Source organism: Diadema setosum, chromosome 4 (genome assembly GCF_964275005.1).
Source record: "Diadema setosum chromosome 4, eeDiaSeto1, whole genome shotgun sequence".
NCBI lineage: Eukaryota > Metazoa > Echinodermata > Echinoidea > Diadematoida > Diadematidae > Diadema > Diadema setosum.
The window spans coordinates 45,294,354-45,313,474 of record NC_092688.1 but is presented as its reverse complement, the minus strand read 5'-3'; the positions used below and the strand labels follow the sequence as shown (position 1 = coordinate 45,313,474).

The 19,121-nt window shown below is 36.1% G+C and overlaps 1 protein-coding gene across 1 annotated transcript in view; it reads right to left on the bottom strand.

The window, feature by feature from the left end:
- The window catches only part of LOC140227934 (Na(+)/citrate cotransporter-like), a 31,254-nt gene extending 14,648 nt beyond the window's left edge, over positions 1-16,606 (bottom strand). Inside the window, exons 1-4 of the mRNA XM_072308318.1 lie at positions 16,505-16,606; positions 8,228-8,493; positions 6,493-6,619; positions 4,809-4,984 (exon numbers count right to left, since the gene is read on the bottom strand). Coding sequence (XP_072164419.1) covers positions 4,809-4,984; positions 6,493-6,619; positions 8,228-8,463 — 539 coding nt within the window. The 5' untranslated portion in view covers positions 8,464-8,493; positions 16,505-16,606. The remainder of the gene's footprint in view (positions 1-4,808; positions 4,985-6,492; positions 6,620-8,227; positions 8,494-16,504) is intronic.
- Between the last annotated feature and the right edge of the window lie 2,515 nt (positions 16,607-19,121).

Sequence of the window (19,121 nt, the reverse complement as noted above, 5' to 3'; positions counted from 1 at the left end):
CCAAATCTAGACTGCCAATTTCATATGATAAACTAGAAATGTCGCTATGGCGACTGGTATGCCTCCGCCATAATGCATGATTCTCCTTATAGGTCTATAGTACATGTGGACAATGTGTGATTACATTTTCACAAAACTGGCAAAATATCAAAATGACATGTTTGTCACAAAAGTGTTGAATGTTCACCTTCCTTGACATAGGTTTAATTGGACGAATAGGAGAGCATGTATTTGGGGATTGAAGGACTTTAACTTGACTTTGACCCTTTCATGTAAAGTTTATGCCTTGAGTAAGTTTCAAGGTATGGAGAAAAAATGCAATTTCTGTATTGAATAGTAAATTGTTACCATTTTGGCCATCTGGCCATTGACCCTAAAACTCATAAGAGAATTACTGTCAGGCAGAACAAGCATAAATATGTACTAAGTTTCATGATAACTTGAGCCACTTCCGAGATATGGAGGAAGAAGTAAGTTCAGCACTTTCACTTGATCTTTGACCTTTTGACCTTTTTGGCAAAACACGAAAAACAAAAACAAAAACAAAATTTTCTAGAGAATCACTATCAGGTTAAAAATGCATACACCAAGTTTAAAAAAAAAATCCTGCTGGCATTGCACAAATAAGAGGGAAATAGTAAAATTTTGAAGTGTTGCCCTTGACCTTTGACCCCATGAACCCCAAATTCCCTAGCTAATCACTGCCAATCAGTACATGCATATATACTATGTTCCATGAAGATACATTGAACTATTTCCAAGATACGGAGAAAAAAGTTAAATTTCACATTTTTTACTTGACCTTTTGACCTTTGACCGCATGATCCCAAACTTTCACTAGAGAATCTTGATTGAGTAATACATGTATACACTAAGTTTCAAGAAAATATCTTCAGGCATGGCATAGATATGGGAGAAATAGTAAAATTTTAAGCATTTGACCTTGACCTTTTGACCTTTGACCTTGAGCATGTGCACCCAAAAGTTGATAAGCACAACTTCACCCCCTCATACACATACATGCCAAGTTTCATTAGGATACCTCAAAAGGTTTTGGTAGTTACCCTGTCCACAAAATTCATTACGGACGGATGGAAGGACGGACGGACGGACGGAAAGACGGACGGACAACCTCACGGTGATATGCTTGTGTGTCTACCCCTTTGTTCTCCCTTTTGTTAAAATAGACACACAAGCAAAAATTTTAGCCACACAAGCCTGACGGAATAAAGGCCATCTATTGTGCACTATTGTTCTCCTAGCCACACAAGCATACTCTCGTTAGCACGGAAGGACAGACGGACGGACGGAAGGACGGACGGACGGACGGAAGGACGGACGGACGGACGGACGGACAACCCGAAAACATAATGCCTCCGGCACCACTTCGTGGTGGAGGCATAACAATGTAATCCATCTTGATGGAAATTTGATCCAGGGTCCAATCCTAATTAGATTCGTTAGAAGGTCAGAGGCATATCATTTGGACCAATGGATGAACAATTGCAGCAAACCTTTAAATGATAAGTGACTAGCTATTCAACTTTGAGAAGATGCTCATGATAAGATCACTATTAAAAAAAAAAAGCACAAAAAATTGCAAGCCCATGAACTCACCACTTCATTTACAATTTAAGAGACATAAAGGCCATAAAAAAAATTAACTCCTTTACATTCTAAAGCCTTTGACCTCATTATATCACCAATAAAGCGGCCCATCGCTGATAAGGTGCATAAAAATCTGACACTCTTCATCTCTTTACTGGCTCACTCAAACGATAATGGATCTAACCAAAATAGCTAGTTGATGAGTACAAGCTGACACCATTCATGTTTTCACTGGCACTCATCATACGATAATGAATCTCACCAAACAAGGGCAGGAGTAAATATCATTAACAACCGCTGAACCAACAATGGTTTAGGCACTGAGGTGCCACATCATGCTCTATAAAGCAGCAACATTGGTGAATTTCCATGCAACACATTCAGGTCAAAATCTCTCTATATACTTAAGGTGAATGATTTGCTCAACCTGTTTTGTTTTGCTTTATTTTGTTGGGGGTGGGGGCATGTAATCATTTAGGCTAACAGATAAGGATATTGTAAAACAAGATATTTTCGCAGCTTGACATTTTTGCGAATTGGAGCAGACAGCCTTTTTTTGCATTTTCGCAAGTTGCCTTTAACATTCAATGCATATATTGCAGACAAAAACTTTTGCGTGCATTTTAATTTCATGAATCTTGGCTCTCGCAAAATTTGTGATATTAAAATGCATGCAAACATTCTTCCTTTTACAGTACATGGCACATGTAGCATGTTTACAAACAGAAAGCAGAATCTACTTCAGTCATTACAGCGCATTTATTAGACTAAAACATATTGTCCACTTAAATGCTTTAAATGAAGATACAGTGGCATGCGCAAATTTATCGAAATAAATCAAAATAAGGAAGTTATATGAAGGACATGAAATCAAATGTACAGTCCAGTAAAACATGAGTAACATTCGACTGACAATATGGTGGTTTGTATCATTTGAAATTTTGTAAATTGGGTAATGGGTTTAACCCTAACTTACCTGGGGGGGGGGGGCCATAATGGCCCCCCCCTCGACAAATTCCGCGACCATTCCGCCGCGCAAAATTTTTTGACCGCGCCGCTCACTGACTTTTTACTTTCAAGTCTCGCGCAACTTTTGAGACCAAATTTGTCGCGACCGGGCATACCGTTCCGAAGCCACGCCCCTTCAAAAAATGTTCGTCCACCCCAAAATTGCTCAAAAACGTGATTTTGTGTACAAAGTCAATACAAATTGTGTTTTTTCAATTAATTCATATAAAGATTCATATTTTTAATTTTAATGGCTGAAATAAATGTATTTTAGTATAGCTATGCTTCTAAAGATGTGTATGACAAATTCTGCTGAAAAAACAACAAAAACAAAAGTTCGAAAAAACAAAGAAATACATTAAAAAATGATAAAACAATAGAAAACATAGGAAATTAATTTTGATACTGATTTTCTTTTTACGTACAAATGTTCGGAATGTCACTAGGAAAATTTAAAACAAAAATCAGCATTCCATAAGCTTTTATAAGCCAATTATAGACGAAAATGAGTTTTTTTGCATATATTTGCATAATTAATTAATTTAAAATAAAAACTGCAAATTTTTTGAAAATTGAACTTAACAGTCTTGTAGATTACATCCGGCTTTATGTTCATGCAAAATTTTGCGGCGATCGCGCGATCAACGGCCGAGATCTGAAGGGGGGGCCATAATGGCCCCCCCCCCCCCCCAGGAATTCAAGCTTGCTAAATAGCCCAGGTAAGTTAGGGTTAATTGCACGATATAGCATTCAAGTAAGAATTACTGTAAACAACCACAAAAATTTGCAGCATGAAACCTTCATGAATTGGAGTCGATGGCCTTTTCGTGGCATGAAGTTTTGAAGAGATGCCACCAGCATACATTATTGCACTGTGTGAACAACAACAACAACAACAACAACAACAACAACAACAACAACTGTACAACAAAATACTTTTGTGTGAATCTTTACTTTTGCAAATCTTGGCTCCTTGCAAAATTTGTGAAAGTTTCATTCACACAAAGATTTCTGGTTTGAAAATAATCCAGATCAGCTTGGGTGACATCTTCAAGCCTCATGAAGATAAGAGTACTACTGGGCAGAGTTCAATTGTAGAAGCCATTAAACTGATGCTACTGGTAAAAAAAAAAAAAAATGCTTACAGGGCAGTTCACCCTTTGAAGCTTATGGGGGTACAATGAGAGCAAAACAATTGATAAAACATGTCAGTGATGTTTAGGGAAAATCTGATAATTCGCTCAAAGTCAAAAGTTCTGAATTGTTAAAGCTTTGCTTACATCCATGCACAATCATTGCTGTGGTAGTTTTTTTTTTTCCCCCATATAGTAACGAGTCTTTGACTTTATGCTTTAAGAAGGCAGGGGTAATGATATTTCCATTTTCATGTCAGTAACAAGTTGATGAAATGCGCATTTGTCTTAGAAAATGATATTTTGTGATGATCTCTCTTTGCTGTTACACTTTTGCAACATATCACATAGTGTTTTAGCCTTCCAATCTTGCAATGAGGGCACCTTGATTCAACCAAAACCATAAAAATTCATAACTTTGGGAAAAACTGTCCAAGTGTTCTCAAACTTCACTGATGCATTTAATGAATCCTAATGCTTGTAAAACTGGAAATTTTTGCATGCATTTTGATTTCACAAATTTCGTGAGACTCAAGATTCACAAAATTAAAATCCGCACGATAGTTTTTGCCTATACTGTATGCATTGAATGCCGGTGGCAATTATTATAAATTTAAGCTGCAAAAAAAAGCTGTCACATCCAATTTGTACAAATTTCATGATTTACAGCATATGTTTGGGGAAAATTCTCCCTATATACTGCACCCTGCAATTGAGACAGCAGCAGAACGACGTAAAAGCCAAATTATGAAGATGCAGACATGGAGATACAACACATCACTGGAGCTTACCTACCCACCCTGAAGCTTGATAAAAACTACAAAGAAGGATATGAAAGGGCTCAAAAGATAAAAACTTTTACCAATCTTCCATACTTCACTATGAGCAGATAGAACTTGGTAAGGAATAGAAGGATGAAAAATCTTCTTCTTCATGAAAAAAAAAAGGGGGCGTTTATACTCACTGGGGAATAGGTGACAAGCATGATGGAGCACCCTTGAAATACACTCACAAAGATTTTCGTAATCACGAGTGTAAACGCAGCTACCGCAGACTTACTTTATTTCTTCCACCACCTCCTGCTCTTCATGCAAGTCCGTGACAGACTGGTCAAACGCCTGATTGGCATGTCCGTTGAAGGACGTTTCGCTGATTGGTGTGAACTTTTCGGCACCCGGTCCGTCCATGTTTACGACAGTCCCGTTTTCGGTCTTTCCCTCTCGTAACCGTCGTTGCTACACAAATGTGGAAGAGACGGGTGAAGAAGAGGGAGACAGAGAGGAAAGGTAGGAAATGATAATACAAGGATTTGATGAGCTCATCTCCAATAACTCTCAGAAGAGACTATGAAATATCCACGACTTGCTTGTTCGGAAGGATGCATTTTTGATACAGCGCGCCAATATGTCGGGATCAGTTTCACATTATTGGCAAGATATCAAAATAATATGTTTGAACATTTGATGGAACAACCCCAAAATGTGTCGAGTGGTTATAAATAAGTATGTAGTACATTACTAATTGACCTTTGAACACATGGCCTACAACTTTCTCCAAATAATCACAGTATCTAAACATACACCAGTTTTAATGACAAAAAAAAAAAGGATAAATTCTAGCACTTGACCCTTGACCCCATGGTCCAAGTTTTTCCTATTGTGCAGTAATGCATGTATGTATCAAGTTTAATCAAGTGTATTCATGGAATCATTTCAAAGACATGGAGAAAATAGTGTAATTTCAGCAATAGATAGGGTATTTCCAGCTTTTTAACCTGACCTTTGACTCTTGACATTTGACTCAATGACGTAAAACTTCCTAGGAGAATCACTGTCAGGCAATGTGTACAATTGTATGTACTATGTTTCATGAAGATACCTTGAGCCATTTTGTAGATATGGAGAAAAAAGTGACATTTTAGGCATTTTCACTTGACCTTTGACATCATGGCCCCAAACTGTCTCCATAGTATTTTTTATCTGGTATCACATGTATGCCCTAAGTTTCCTGAAAATACCTTCAGGCATTGCAGTGATATAGAGGAAATAGTGAAATTAATTATTGATAATTAATTGATATCAATAATTTGATCTTAACCTGTGACCTTTGACCTGAAGCATGTGGGCCCACAAGTTGACAGGCACAACTTTGTTCATTCACACACATGCATATATAAATGCCAATTTTCAGTTGGACACCTTGGCCCGAATTCACGAAGGTGGTACAAATGAAATCATTATCCACAAAAATTGATGATGGACAGAATGGGCAGACAAACAAGCTGAAAACAAAGTGCTTCCAAAGACACTTTGTGGCAAAGGCATAAAAAAGACATTCATTTTCTTTCTCTCATAATAGAGTCAAACCTGTCTATAGCAGCTACCAAAGGGAAACAAAAGGAAGTGGCTGTTATAGACAAGTGGCCACTATAGACAGGTTCTTAAACATGCTTTTTCTCTCTGAAGGAATTGTTTTTTTGTGGTCGTATATGGCAGGTGGCCACTAAAGACAAGTGGTCATTAAGACAGGTTTGACTGTACAATGAGATTTGCTAGGGATCAGCCCACAATGATACCAGAATTTGACGGACCCATTAGGGACCAGGGCCTCGTTTTATCGAAAGATAATGAATTGATTTTAAATTTCTTTAACACACAGGCTGCCATAGACTTATAATCAAAATCAACTATATAATCAATTATAACTCTTCATAAAACAGGGCCCAGGTGGGATTTTTTTTTACCATACGGTTGTTCTCCAGGACCTGCTCAGCGATGGAGTGGGCGATGGGAACCATCATGGCGGTGGTGGCAGTGTTACTGATCCACATGGAGAGGAACCCAGTGGTTATCATTAGTCCCATCATCAACCTACCGGAAGAGATCAAATTATTGGTCAATTGTGGCTTCTGAAATCTCTAGATCTCAGAGATGGATGGCTGCATGAATAGATGAATGATTTTAATCCATGCATGCATGAATGAATGACTGAATGACTGAATGACTGAATGACTGAATGACTGAATGAATGAATGAATGAATGAATAAATTAATAAATGAATGAATGAATGAATAGCTATCTAACTAACTAACTGACTAACTAACTATCTAACTAAATGATAAATAAATAAATAAAAAATTGATAAATTGATAGATTTTGACAAAAAAACCCCTGAATGAATAGAAAATCAATGAACTTGGGAAAACATTTCCAACTTTCACTGCAACTCATTGACAAATTGCCCCACATCGACGTAAATACTAGTACGTATGCCCATGATTTTTTAATCATGGCTACTACTGAAAACACTGATCAATTTAGCGCTTATTTACGTCAATGTGAGGCAATTTGTCAATCAGTTGCACTGAAAGACATCTCAGCGGAAAAATTTCACGAATTTGAATTCCCAACTTTGTTTTAAATGTTTGGAAACAAAGTCTTGCACTTCTATTTACAAGCATAAGTGAAATACTATAATAAAAACTTATCAAAATTTTAAGTTTTTATTGATGTTTTGTGACACTTGCAAAGATTTCTTGTGCAAGTTGTAACTGAGTAAACATACCCAAGTCTACTTTTAGCTGATCAGGAAGTTGTGACTTTTGGTAGCACTTTCTCTTTGCTTTGTTCTGTTTCAATTTGTTTTGTTTTGTTTTGTTGTTTTTTTCTGGTGGCTTTCAAATAGAAAACACAGTTCTACGATGACATATCATATATCCTACACCAGCAAATGTACATAGGCAATGGCTTTCATTTTTGTATGAGTAAACAAAATGGATGATTCATTTCTACAAATTATGAAAATCAGAGGGACTATGTAGTGTGTAATCATCAAACAGATAAGAATTTTGATTTAAAAGAATGATTTATGTTATGATGTGAACCAAGTGCTGCTAATTCTTGAAAACCAGAAGACTTTGGGATTCTTTAGACTGCATTACGAACAATGATAGAGAAAACTTGATATGAGCCAAATTTCAAAGCCAACCCAACCTTGAAATAAAAGTCCAAACACGGCATAACCAGTTTATCCTTACTCTGGTTTGTTTCAGGTGAATTCATAAATTATTGTGTCAGTCATTGCATAATCATTTCATATTCATTTTTGAAAAATATGTAGGTTTCTTGCATCAAGCAAGAAAACAAACAGACACTCTCTACATTCTTTGGATTGAGGTGAGGGACCAATCCAAAATGAGATTAAAAATCTCAATCTAATAGATTTAGAAGTCAATCTTTTTCTCAGTCCAATTTTGGATTGGTCCTTCACTACAATCTTATAATATAGATTTATTTCCAATCTAAGGAATTTTAGAGAGCAGACACACAAACAAACAAACAAACGAACAAACAAACAATTGCGGCTGTAGAGGATGCACTCTCATTTGAAATTACTATCATCACAATTTTTTTTTTCAGCATCTCGATGTAAAGAACAGGGAAAAAGGAAGACCCAAATGGATCTCTAAAGTCTTTACCATCTGGGCTTGGACCCCATCAGGAGCAGTACGGCAAGCGCCACCCGCCGGTGGACGTTCCAGTGCTCGACGGCCACGGCGACGATGAGCCCGCCCACGAAGAGGAAGTTGGTGTCCTTGAGGTAGTTGCGGCAGACATCGTCGGAGTCCATGACCCCAAGGAGGGGGTACATGATGACCGGCAGCATGGCTGTGACGGCCAGGGGCAAGACTTCCATGATCCAGTACACGGCCATGATGATGATGACATAGGCACCCTTGGACGGCTGCGGTTGACATGGAAACCAGCATTAAAGGGATGGTATAGTTAGTATTGGTTGAGATGAGGATTCAGCTTTTAACATTTTGCGAGATATTTACAAACCACTCTATCAAATGTTAAAGAGCACAAAATTCTATGAGGAATTCAATGTTTATTTGATGAAAATTTGTTTTGATATGGCGAGATGTCCAAAAACAAAGTCAAACAAAGCAATCATAATAAAAGTTGGGTTCCACTATTTATCAGGATCGCTTTGTTCTGGATATCTCAGCCATTTCAAAACCAATTATCAGCAGATAAACTTTGGATTCCTCTTAGAATTATATGCTCTTTCATATTTCATAACAGGTTTCTCAATATCTGAAAAAATCATCACCAAAAAATGTTGGAAACCTGAAGCTTCATCTCAACCAAAACTACACCATCCCCTTAACAAGGCATTTGCATTAATATCATACGAGGTGAACAAAAGACATTAAAAAATTGCATCCATAAAGAATTAGTCACTTTTATCAATCATCTACTATTACGCCATATATATTTAGTGAGTCTAATACTTTGCGAATTGCGAGTCCCCTACAATTTTGCAAGTGGTTCAATTTCAATTTTGTATCTATCTATCCATCTATCTATCTATCTATCTATCTATCTATCTGTCTACCTATCTATCTATCTATCTATCTATCTATCTACCTATCTATCTACCTATCTATCTATCTATCTATCTATCCATCTATCTATCTACCTATCTATCTACCTATCTATCTATCTATCTATCTATCTATCCATCTATCTATCTACCTATCTATCTACCTATCTATCTATCTATCTATGTGTCTATCTCTTTCTATGATATCATATATATATATATATATATATATATATATATATATATATATGTGTGTGTGTGTGTGTGTGTGTGAGTGTGTGTGTCAGTATGATATCATAAATTAAGTCTCTCGACAGAGAAAAAAAACTGTTTCAAGTAATAGTCTTGTAAGAGTTATACTGCTATCATGTATTCATGCATGCCTGAATCTTGATTATATAAAAATTGATATCATACATTTGTGATTTTCCACTTAATAGTCTGTGAGATAGAAATAAATTCATACTGCTGTCTTTTTCCCCTTCATTGTCATTATGCATCTCTGTTGCGTGAGTGAATGACTCAACCTGACACAGTTATGATATTGAGAGTCACATCCTGCTCATCCCCTTCACTGATAATGTGAGTTCGGCTGATTTATTCTTTCAAAACCCTTGCCAAAGTTCACCTCCTAATTTATCTTTTGGGCAGATTTCCTGCTATTGTTTACCTCGTCTCAGCAAGATTTGCAAAACTGGCCTCGAAGATACACATCCTGACAACATACATACCTAGACAAACGAAGAATGTACATAAAATTTGGGGTCTACTTCAGAGAGCTTTAAAAACTGTTTTCTGTCTCCTTTCTGGTTTTAGCATTTGCAATCCTTTTCCTCCATTCTTTAGAGCATCTCAAATCTTTGAAAAAATTGTTGAAAATCAGGTATTGCAGGACCAAAACTCAAGTAACATGCCTTACCAGAAAGGAAAAGAGAAAGTGATTATTTCAATCTACCTATCTATCTATCTATCTATCTAGCATCTATCTATCTATCTAGTATCTATCTATCTATCTATCTATCTATCTATCTATCTATCTATCTATCTATCTATCTATCTATCTATCTATCTATCTATTTCTATCTTTCTATCTGCCAATGTATGAGAGAGAGAGAAACCCCAGAAAATAGATGTAATTATTCACACGAAATACAAGTTCAGGGGCACTTTATTATTTTTGTCGTCAATTTAAGGGGAGGGGCATGTTTACCCTTTATCTATACCTGAAACTCTTTTTCTTGAAATACAAACACTATTGTTAACACTGACAATGCCCCCAATACCTGGACTGTCATCATTTCCAAAGCTTCCTCCCCAAACCCCCCCCCCCCCAATATCAAATATGTTTTTCTGTGGTGAACTATTACAGGTGGCCATCAAAACCTCCCCTTGTGTCACCCGACCTAGATCATAATTGGTACGTTCACAGGCAATAATGATTGGTTTTTGGATTGTGATACAAAATATCCATTCTATATATTTGCTGTCTTTCACCTACTGTGTACATTTTCAAACAGAACATTGGTCTGTGTCTTCAGCTGGTGCATTAATTGTTGTGATAATGAAAACTCACTCAAGGAATAAAAGGCATTACAGTTATTGGTAGGCAAACATTAAGGGCGCTACATTAATGAGCAAAGTCTGCCTACTTGCACCAATCTTCTCATCTCATCAAGTGAAATAGCACTCAGCTGATAATTAAGAACAGCTTTAGCAGAAAGCACACACAAGTTGCAGTCACACTAGCAAAACGTCACAAAATCAATTCTCAAAGTTTTTCCAGTGTGACTGCAAACTTCCTGAGAACTTCTCGTGAAACCTCCTACTAAAACTATACAGGGAAATTTCCCAAACCCCTGCAAATTTTCTTGTCTGTGCAGTCTTCACACTGACAACTGAAACTTTGTGAAATTTGTCGAATGACCAGTCCATTACGGTGCCAACAAAGCGCATGCTTAGTGAGATGTATATGTACATGTGGGCATTGTTACATCACAATCATAAGCTGTCAGACAGTGCGTGCTTTATACTACGTTGCCCATCATGTACACTAGTGACAAAAACTTTAGGAAGTCTGGGTGCCAGTGTGGAAGCATGAGCAAAGTTCGAGAAGAGCTCTCAAAGTTAAACCTCGAGGAGATTTGCCAGTGTGAGTGTGGCTTTAAAGTGCAACAAAGTTCTGCACTACAAATCATCTATTTGTCATTTTCACAGCACAGTTGGGACAATAATCAGCTTAAAGGGACTGTACAGTACTGGTTGAGGTAGGGATTCATGTTTTTAACATTCCTAAGTGAAATAATGAAAAGCCTCTTATGAAATATGAAAGAGCATGTAATTTTAAGAAGGATTCAAGGTTTATTTGATGAAAATTGGTTTTCAAATGGCTGAGATATCCAAAAAAGTGCTAAAAATAAAAGGCGACATGCCCCAACTTTATTAGTATCTCTTTGTTTCACCTTGTTTTTGGATATCTCAGCCATTTCAAAACCGATTTTCATTGAATAAACTTTTGATACCCCTTAGAACTGCATCCTCTTTGACATCTCATAGAGTGGTTTCTGAATATCTCACAAAACGTTAAAAGCTAAATCTTCACCTCGACAAGAACTGTACACACCCTTTAAGCAGGAGCCATAAGACATACTGCCTATATGCTTTAGCAGCTATATAGATTGATGGTTACATTTATAACTTAAAGGTCCTGTTTACCTCTGGGAGTACAAAAAAAAAATGTAAAAGATGTTCAAGATATCCCATTTCATGCACATGTGTAGGTCTGTTGTACCACAAAACATCATACCATATGAATTTTTTGCAATAAAGCCTAAATATAAGGAGATATCAGTATTTTTCTCAATAAACTGTAACTGTGAACTGTTTAGTCTGGAAACATTTTTATTATAACTATTGCTCACATTTTGTATACATTTAACAATACTAAAAGGAAACCCAAACCCAAAGAAAAATGTGGATTGGGTGAAAGCAGCAACATTAGTAGAACAAATTAGTGAAAGTTTGAGGAAAATCAGACAATTGATACAAAAGTCATGAATTTTTTAAATTTTGGTGTTGGAACCACTGGATGAGGAGACTATTCGAGGTTATGGTGTCATGAGTTGACAACAATATAAAGAAAATATAAAGGGAATTCCACAAAAATTCATATTTCATGAAAATTACACATTTCATCAACTTGATACTGACACATGTTAAGGGTAGGAATTATTCCCCCTGCTTTCTGAAAGCAGTTAGTTAAGTGCTCTTTCATTATGCTAGAAAAGTGAATTTTTGTGGAATTCCCATGTGAAATTTAAAGCACTAATGCTGGGTTTTTGTTTCACCTGCAAATGGTAAATTATGTATATATCTCCTATTTGTAAGAGTACAACGAAATTCCCATTATGAATAAGACCCTTTCATACTTAATGAGATATTTCCTATCTGTAAAAGGATATTTTGGGGAAAAATAATCTTTGATCTGTAGACGGAATTCTGTGCAACATGGCAAAGCCATCTAAAGCTTTCACAGGGTTCGTATTCATTTTTTCCTCTTCCTTTTTTTTTTTTTTTTTTTTTTGAACCTGACACATTTCCTGTGCTTTGACAGGAGAAGGTCTGCCTATACATTTCTAATGCATGAATTTGAACAGACCATTTTACCTTCAACCATGTTTGACCTGATCACGTTTCCTGCTACCGGAAATAGAATACATGAGACTTGAGTAAATGTGACTTTACATAAGAAGGTGACATTTCTGCTGGCATAAAAAACATGAAAACTTTTCTACACATTTTTTTTTTGTAATCCCCTCCCCTCCCCCCCCCTCCCCCCCCCCCCCCCCCCCCCCGCAAAGAAAAACAACAACTATTTAATGGTTTACTTTAAAGCTTATACTGAATGTGAAGAAGGCAATATATAATGACTGAAATGTTTTGGTGAATTTCTACAAGCATTGCTAGCTGATGAGATGCAATTTAAGTGACCATACTGTAAAACGAAAAAAATTCAAGGCATGGAATTTTGCGAATTGGAGCTGAAAGCCATTTTTTGCGGCATGAAATTTTCACGAATTGCCACTGGCATTCAATGCATATGACAAGAACTTTTGTGTTCATTTCAATTTGTGAATCTTGGCTCCTCATGAAATTCACGAAATTTCATGCACACAGAATTTTGGGTTTTACAATATTCACCTTCTTGATTCTATGTGCGGTCAAGCATGGGTGTTCTTAGTCTAGTCAGTGATTCATATGAAAGAAAAGTGTGATTTATGTGACAAATGTTACTCCATCAGTTTCATATTGAATTTGTTGCTGGCCAGTTGCATAGTCAATTACTAGAAGAAAACTTGATGCAGTTTATCGTCCAAATACAAATCTGTATATTCCAAAATAGATTGCAGCTACAGTAGAATGAGCTTGATTTTATTTGCTAATGCCCTGATACAACTATGCAATTGTATCAGGGCAATTAACCCCTGGCTAAATACTTGTTAGTGGTACTAATAAGGCTAAAGTACAGAGTAGGTTTTGGGTTAGGTTTTGGGTTACAGTTTGGGTTAGCGATAGGGTTAGGTTAAGGATTAGGATTAGGGTCAGGGTCAGGGAAAGGGTCTGGGGTAATTGATCAAATCAAGAGTCCAACTGGGGGTAGAAGAGTTACAAACTTCCCTCCATCATGAGAGCCCCAATGTGCAGATTTTGACGATGATCTCAGATGCGGTTTAGCAAGTAATTACAGATCTTCATTTCTATCTAGATTGCTGCACATATTTAGCGAGTGGCTATAAATTGAAGTTTAGAAGGTTGAGCGAAACAACATTGTAACACTTATGAACATGACATTCTTCATAGTGTGGGCATTGCTTCTTTTTTTCAGTACGTTTCACAATCTACCAAACTGGTGCAAAGATAAGAACATACCAATGCTTTTGAAGGACATTGGAAAATATAAAAAAATATTCTCATCTGCAAATAATGATAATGATCTAAAAATACATGGATTTCACTTCACTTGGTTCGGCTCAAAAATACATGAACTGCACAAAGTTTCTGCTTTTGCTTATTAAACACCTTACGACTGAACATTCACCTCTGAGCATGTCTACATATCAATTCAGCAATTCCCTAATCCAAATTATGTCAGTGAATTTCCTCCTGTATATGTCAGCTGCTCATCCAGCAAGTTTAAGATTGAAGGCCCGTTTACACCCAGTACGGTACGGGCAACGGGCCGGGTTTTTGCTGGTTTTGTTACAATATCACTTCCCCGCTAATAGTTTTGTTACAAAATTTATCTTCTATTGCTGATTTTGTTGCTCCTGATTTTGACATAAGAATAACATTTTGGGTGATTTCGTGCCAAATTACTGATTCTTTTTTAACAGAACCAGACATGGTTCCTTTTGGCGCACCATAGCAAAAACCTGGACCATTGTCTGAACCGTGCTCAGTGTAAACGAACCCTAACTTTGCGACCACTTGAATGACAAAGTTATATGATTGTAAAGAGATAAAAGATATCATAAACTCAGTTCACTGAGGTAGGTTACGATGAAGAAAACTGTCCTTTCAAAGAGCAGACACTATTCCGAATGTCATAAAAAGCATCCAAAAAGAGACTCTGCCTTCAAATTACTGGGCAATCACAATACTTGAACGAAAAATTATAGCACCACCAAAATCGATCAATCATTCATAATCCTGTCAAAGTGGGGAATAGGAAGCTCCACCCTATCTATGTCAGGAGAACTTTAAATAGCTTAAGAGCTACTTTATGAGTTGTTTGAATGTTTGTGATATTTCAAAGCTACTTTGTTTATGTAGATTTTTGCATGGATGGGCATATTTTCTGTTTACAAAAAAAAAAGAAGAAAAAACGATGGTGAAAAGCGTTCCGTTCCCAGCCAAAGAAAATCTTGAAATTGACAAAGCAAAATATTCTTCATATTTCTGCCAAATGATATAATTTGTTGGAAAGAGAGACTTGACAATTTCCATTTGAGGATTTGTCCATTTTGTCATCTTCTGAGTAGCCTTCCTGAGTAATTCTAGTCTGGCATATCTTTTTGCACTAATTCAACTCAGAAGTACAAGTGTACGCTTTTTTCTTACGAAAAAAAAAAAGCCTGGGTAAAAATACTGCTCTGAAACACAAATATCTTGAAATCAACAAGCCCCTTTGTAAATGTAGAAGATGTTTGAAGTATTGGTAGTTTTGTTGTATTTACTCCGACTCTCCTGGATCCCACAGCAGTGATTAAAAGACCCCACAAAATGTAAACTTTCTTGGTCCTCACCAATAATTATGATAGCACAGCATAATGTAAACTTTCTTCTTCCTCCATATTTTGCATGCAAAGCAAAATATCAACAAAGTATGAAATATGAAATATCATCTATGTGAGGTGAAAGAGATGAAATAGTAATACATCCCTCGTGACTATATACATGTACTTGTGATTAAGGCAGTAACCAAATGAAAACCTACGATATTTTGAAAGAAAAAAAAAAGTAGTCAAGCAAATGAGACCAGTAAGTGAAAATTTGAGTAATCTGTGATTCATAGCTAAACTTATGGCATGAAATGCACAAGTGACTCTTAAATATCAGATTGTCCATCTTGTCAGAAATCTGGCAACATTCAGAATTTTCCACTGGCTTGCAGTTTGCCCTTGTTTGCCCCGACAAACATGTACTGTACAAGTGGAAATTTTCGTAGTGTAAAAATTTTTCCAGTGTGGACATTTTTGCGCATTTTGCACAACCAGAAGCCAGCATAAATATAAAAGCATGCAAATTTTTGCATGCAAAATGTTCTAGTAATATTCATGTCATGATTCTGCAGAATAAAAACACATGAAATTTATTTTACTCGACCAAGCACGAAAAGTTACTTACCCGAAAATATCCACTTTTACTGTAAACAAACATCTACTATGAGCCATTTTCAAAATGCCCTGATTAAGTAACACACATTTCACATGAAAAACCTACAAAAGAGGGTGATAGGCTATTAGAAGTGATAAGAAGTTTTATAATCTGTTTAAAAAAATAATCTCAATTTTGTTATACTACCTTTCTCCTCTCCCAATTTCAAAGTCTAGGAATATTTTAAAATGATGCATGGTCTTTACCCATTGCGGATGAGTCTCGAGTATACTCGGGAAAGTGTCTATGGAAATGAGTGCTGTAGCAAAATCAGCCCATTCTCAACGGGTTAAATGTCTAATCTACCTAAGACCTGGCTACACCTTATCATAAAAGCCATTTGAAAGATAACATATATGTGTTTACATACAACTTGCAGGGGTTAATCACTCCTATGAAGAAAGAAGAGAGTTTTAAGCTGCAGTTAACTTACATTATCCCCAATCACAATCAGCAGCGGTAGGGACAGTAGCGGTGTAGCAAAGAGGATGATAGTTTTCCTGTAGGCCCACAAAATAGTGCCCGCAAAAGACCACTTGCTATAAAGATGGAAACGGTACAAAATGTATTATATATTACACATTCAACAACATTATACGAAATATAATATATATCACGCATCAAATAATATACAACATTACATGGGTTAGTCACATACTACTCATGCAGATATCAAATAAACATAATTATGTGACAGGAAAATTTTCACATTTTTTTCATGGGCAGAACTTTTTGGCGTCTTCCCAATGTAAAACATTTCTTGAAAACAAATGGCAAATGTCTGTGTATATCATCATATCATATATTTATCACAGCTTTCATAGTGTATAGGACCCTATATCATCTTTTATTCACCAAAACCAACCATTATACAACATGATGTTTATAATCATAAACATCTCATATTTCTCTCAACCATATGCAAAATATATATTCATATATTTGCACTAAGATTTGTTTTTGCTTGTATATATTCAAATTCTTGTTATGTATAAACATAGTGCAACTCTGAAGACTACTTTTATGATGTATAAACGACTTCTTGATTTGTGAAGTGCATCATATATTACTGCAAAATAATTGTGAGAAAACACACAAAGCTATTAACGCTTACAGATAGGTATACATGCAAGCAGTCAAGTAAACATAAATATCTCCCTAAGAAAAAAAAAAATATATATATACATAAAATTGAATCATCAGCAAATGGTTAGTATTAGGAGTGTACAGGGTTCAGAAAACAGCAGATCGGATCAAGATCTGTTTTCCTTCACACAATATCTTACCTTTGACTATTAAACTCCACATCCTTTTCTTCTGCTGCCATTTCAGAGTTTGAATCCTAGTTAAACAGGAAAAACGGGAAAAAAAGAAGGACAATGATAGGATGAAATCACAGAAAATATTTTCCCTTCCGTTTGGAATCACTAAAAATCTGTGCTCTCCAATGGGTTATGACATCCAACGTACACCGCTCCACATTTGACGTTACTGGGGAAGAAACATAAAAATGGACTTAAAATGGCTAGCAAATCACCTCTAAAGACCGACTTGATATGACCCCTTCAGGAACGCCTTCCAATGTAGGCATTATAAACAATCGCTTAGTCTCTGTTCCAGCCCATCTTCCATGTTAAACTATGCCAAGCCATGCTGACAAGTGGAGTTGTACCTTGATGACTAAAAAATGAGATCAAACATGATTTTATTCAGCAGGAAGAGAGGATTCTGTTTTTTAACCCTATTCCCAACGGGGGGGGGGGGGGGGGGGGCATTTTGGCCCCCCCTCGACGTCTTGCGTGATTATTCCACAACGCAAGATGCTCTCGCCGCGACATTTTATGACTCTTTTCTTTCAAGTATCGCGCAACTTTTGACACCAAATTTGTCACTCCTGGGTATACCGTTCTGAAGCCACGCCCCTTTCAAAAAAATTCGTCAACCCAAAAATTGCTCAAAAACATGAGTTTGTGTACAAATGCAATGTAAATTGTGTTTTTGCAATTAATTCATATAAAAATAAATATTTTTACTTTCAATGGCTGACAATGATTTATTTTAGCTTGATTATGCTTTAAAAAGTTTCTGCGACAAATTTTGATAAAAAACAACAAAAACAAAAAGTAAAAAACAAAGAAATACATAAGAAATTCAATAAACAATAAAGTACATAAGAAATAATTATGAAGCCAAATTTTTGCTTCAATATTATTGTTGAGGATATTGAAAAGAATATGTTAACCAAAAATTAGAAGTCTTAGAGCTTTATTTTTTTTTATTTATAGGCAAAAAAATTATTTTTGCATAAATTAGCATAAATTGATTAATATGAAATACATAAATTAAATAATAATATAATATAAACTATTGCAAATTTTTGCGAGGATCGCGCAATCCACGACCGAGATCTGAAGGGGGGCTAAAAAGGCCCTCCTGGTGGTTTCAAGTCCCTCAAAAAACCTGGTGGGATTGGGGTTAAAGCAATTAATAAGCTTCATTAAAATTCAAAAGTGACTGATTCTTTTGATGCCAGAATAATCAAAACACAAAAAGGTGCTTAAAGACAGAAGACTAGATCTTATTCAACAAACTAGACAATTTCAGTGTGTGCTTTGATTGGGTGCAAAGTTTGATTCTTCCATGATACGTCAAGGATTTGACTTGGCACACATTCAAGATAAGAATTGTATCCTTCCGTGTCGTCCCCTCGTATATACCACCAAGATCAAACCTGTCCAACTCTGTCAATATCTGTAAACTTCTTTCTTTCTGTAAGTCTGTTTGTGTGCATATGTGTGTGTGTGTGTGTGTGTGTGTATATAATGGTGTGCATTATGGACTACAGATAAGGATAGAAGTGAGGTACAGTGAGAAAAAGGAAGATTAAGAAAAGAAGAAAAAGAAGCGAGACTGGAGGAAGATGAGGAAGAAAGAGAGAAAGAAAAAGAAGAAAACAAAGAAGATATTGAGGGAGAAAAGAGTTACAAGCAGAAGAAAAGAGAAAGAAGTGGAAGAACAAGAAGAAGAAAAAGAAAAGAGAGAAAAAAAAA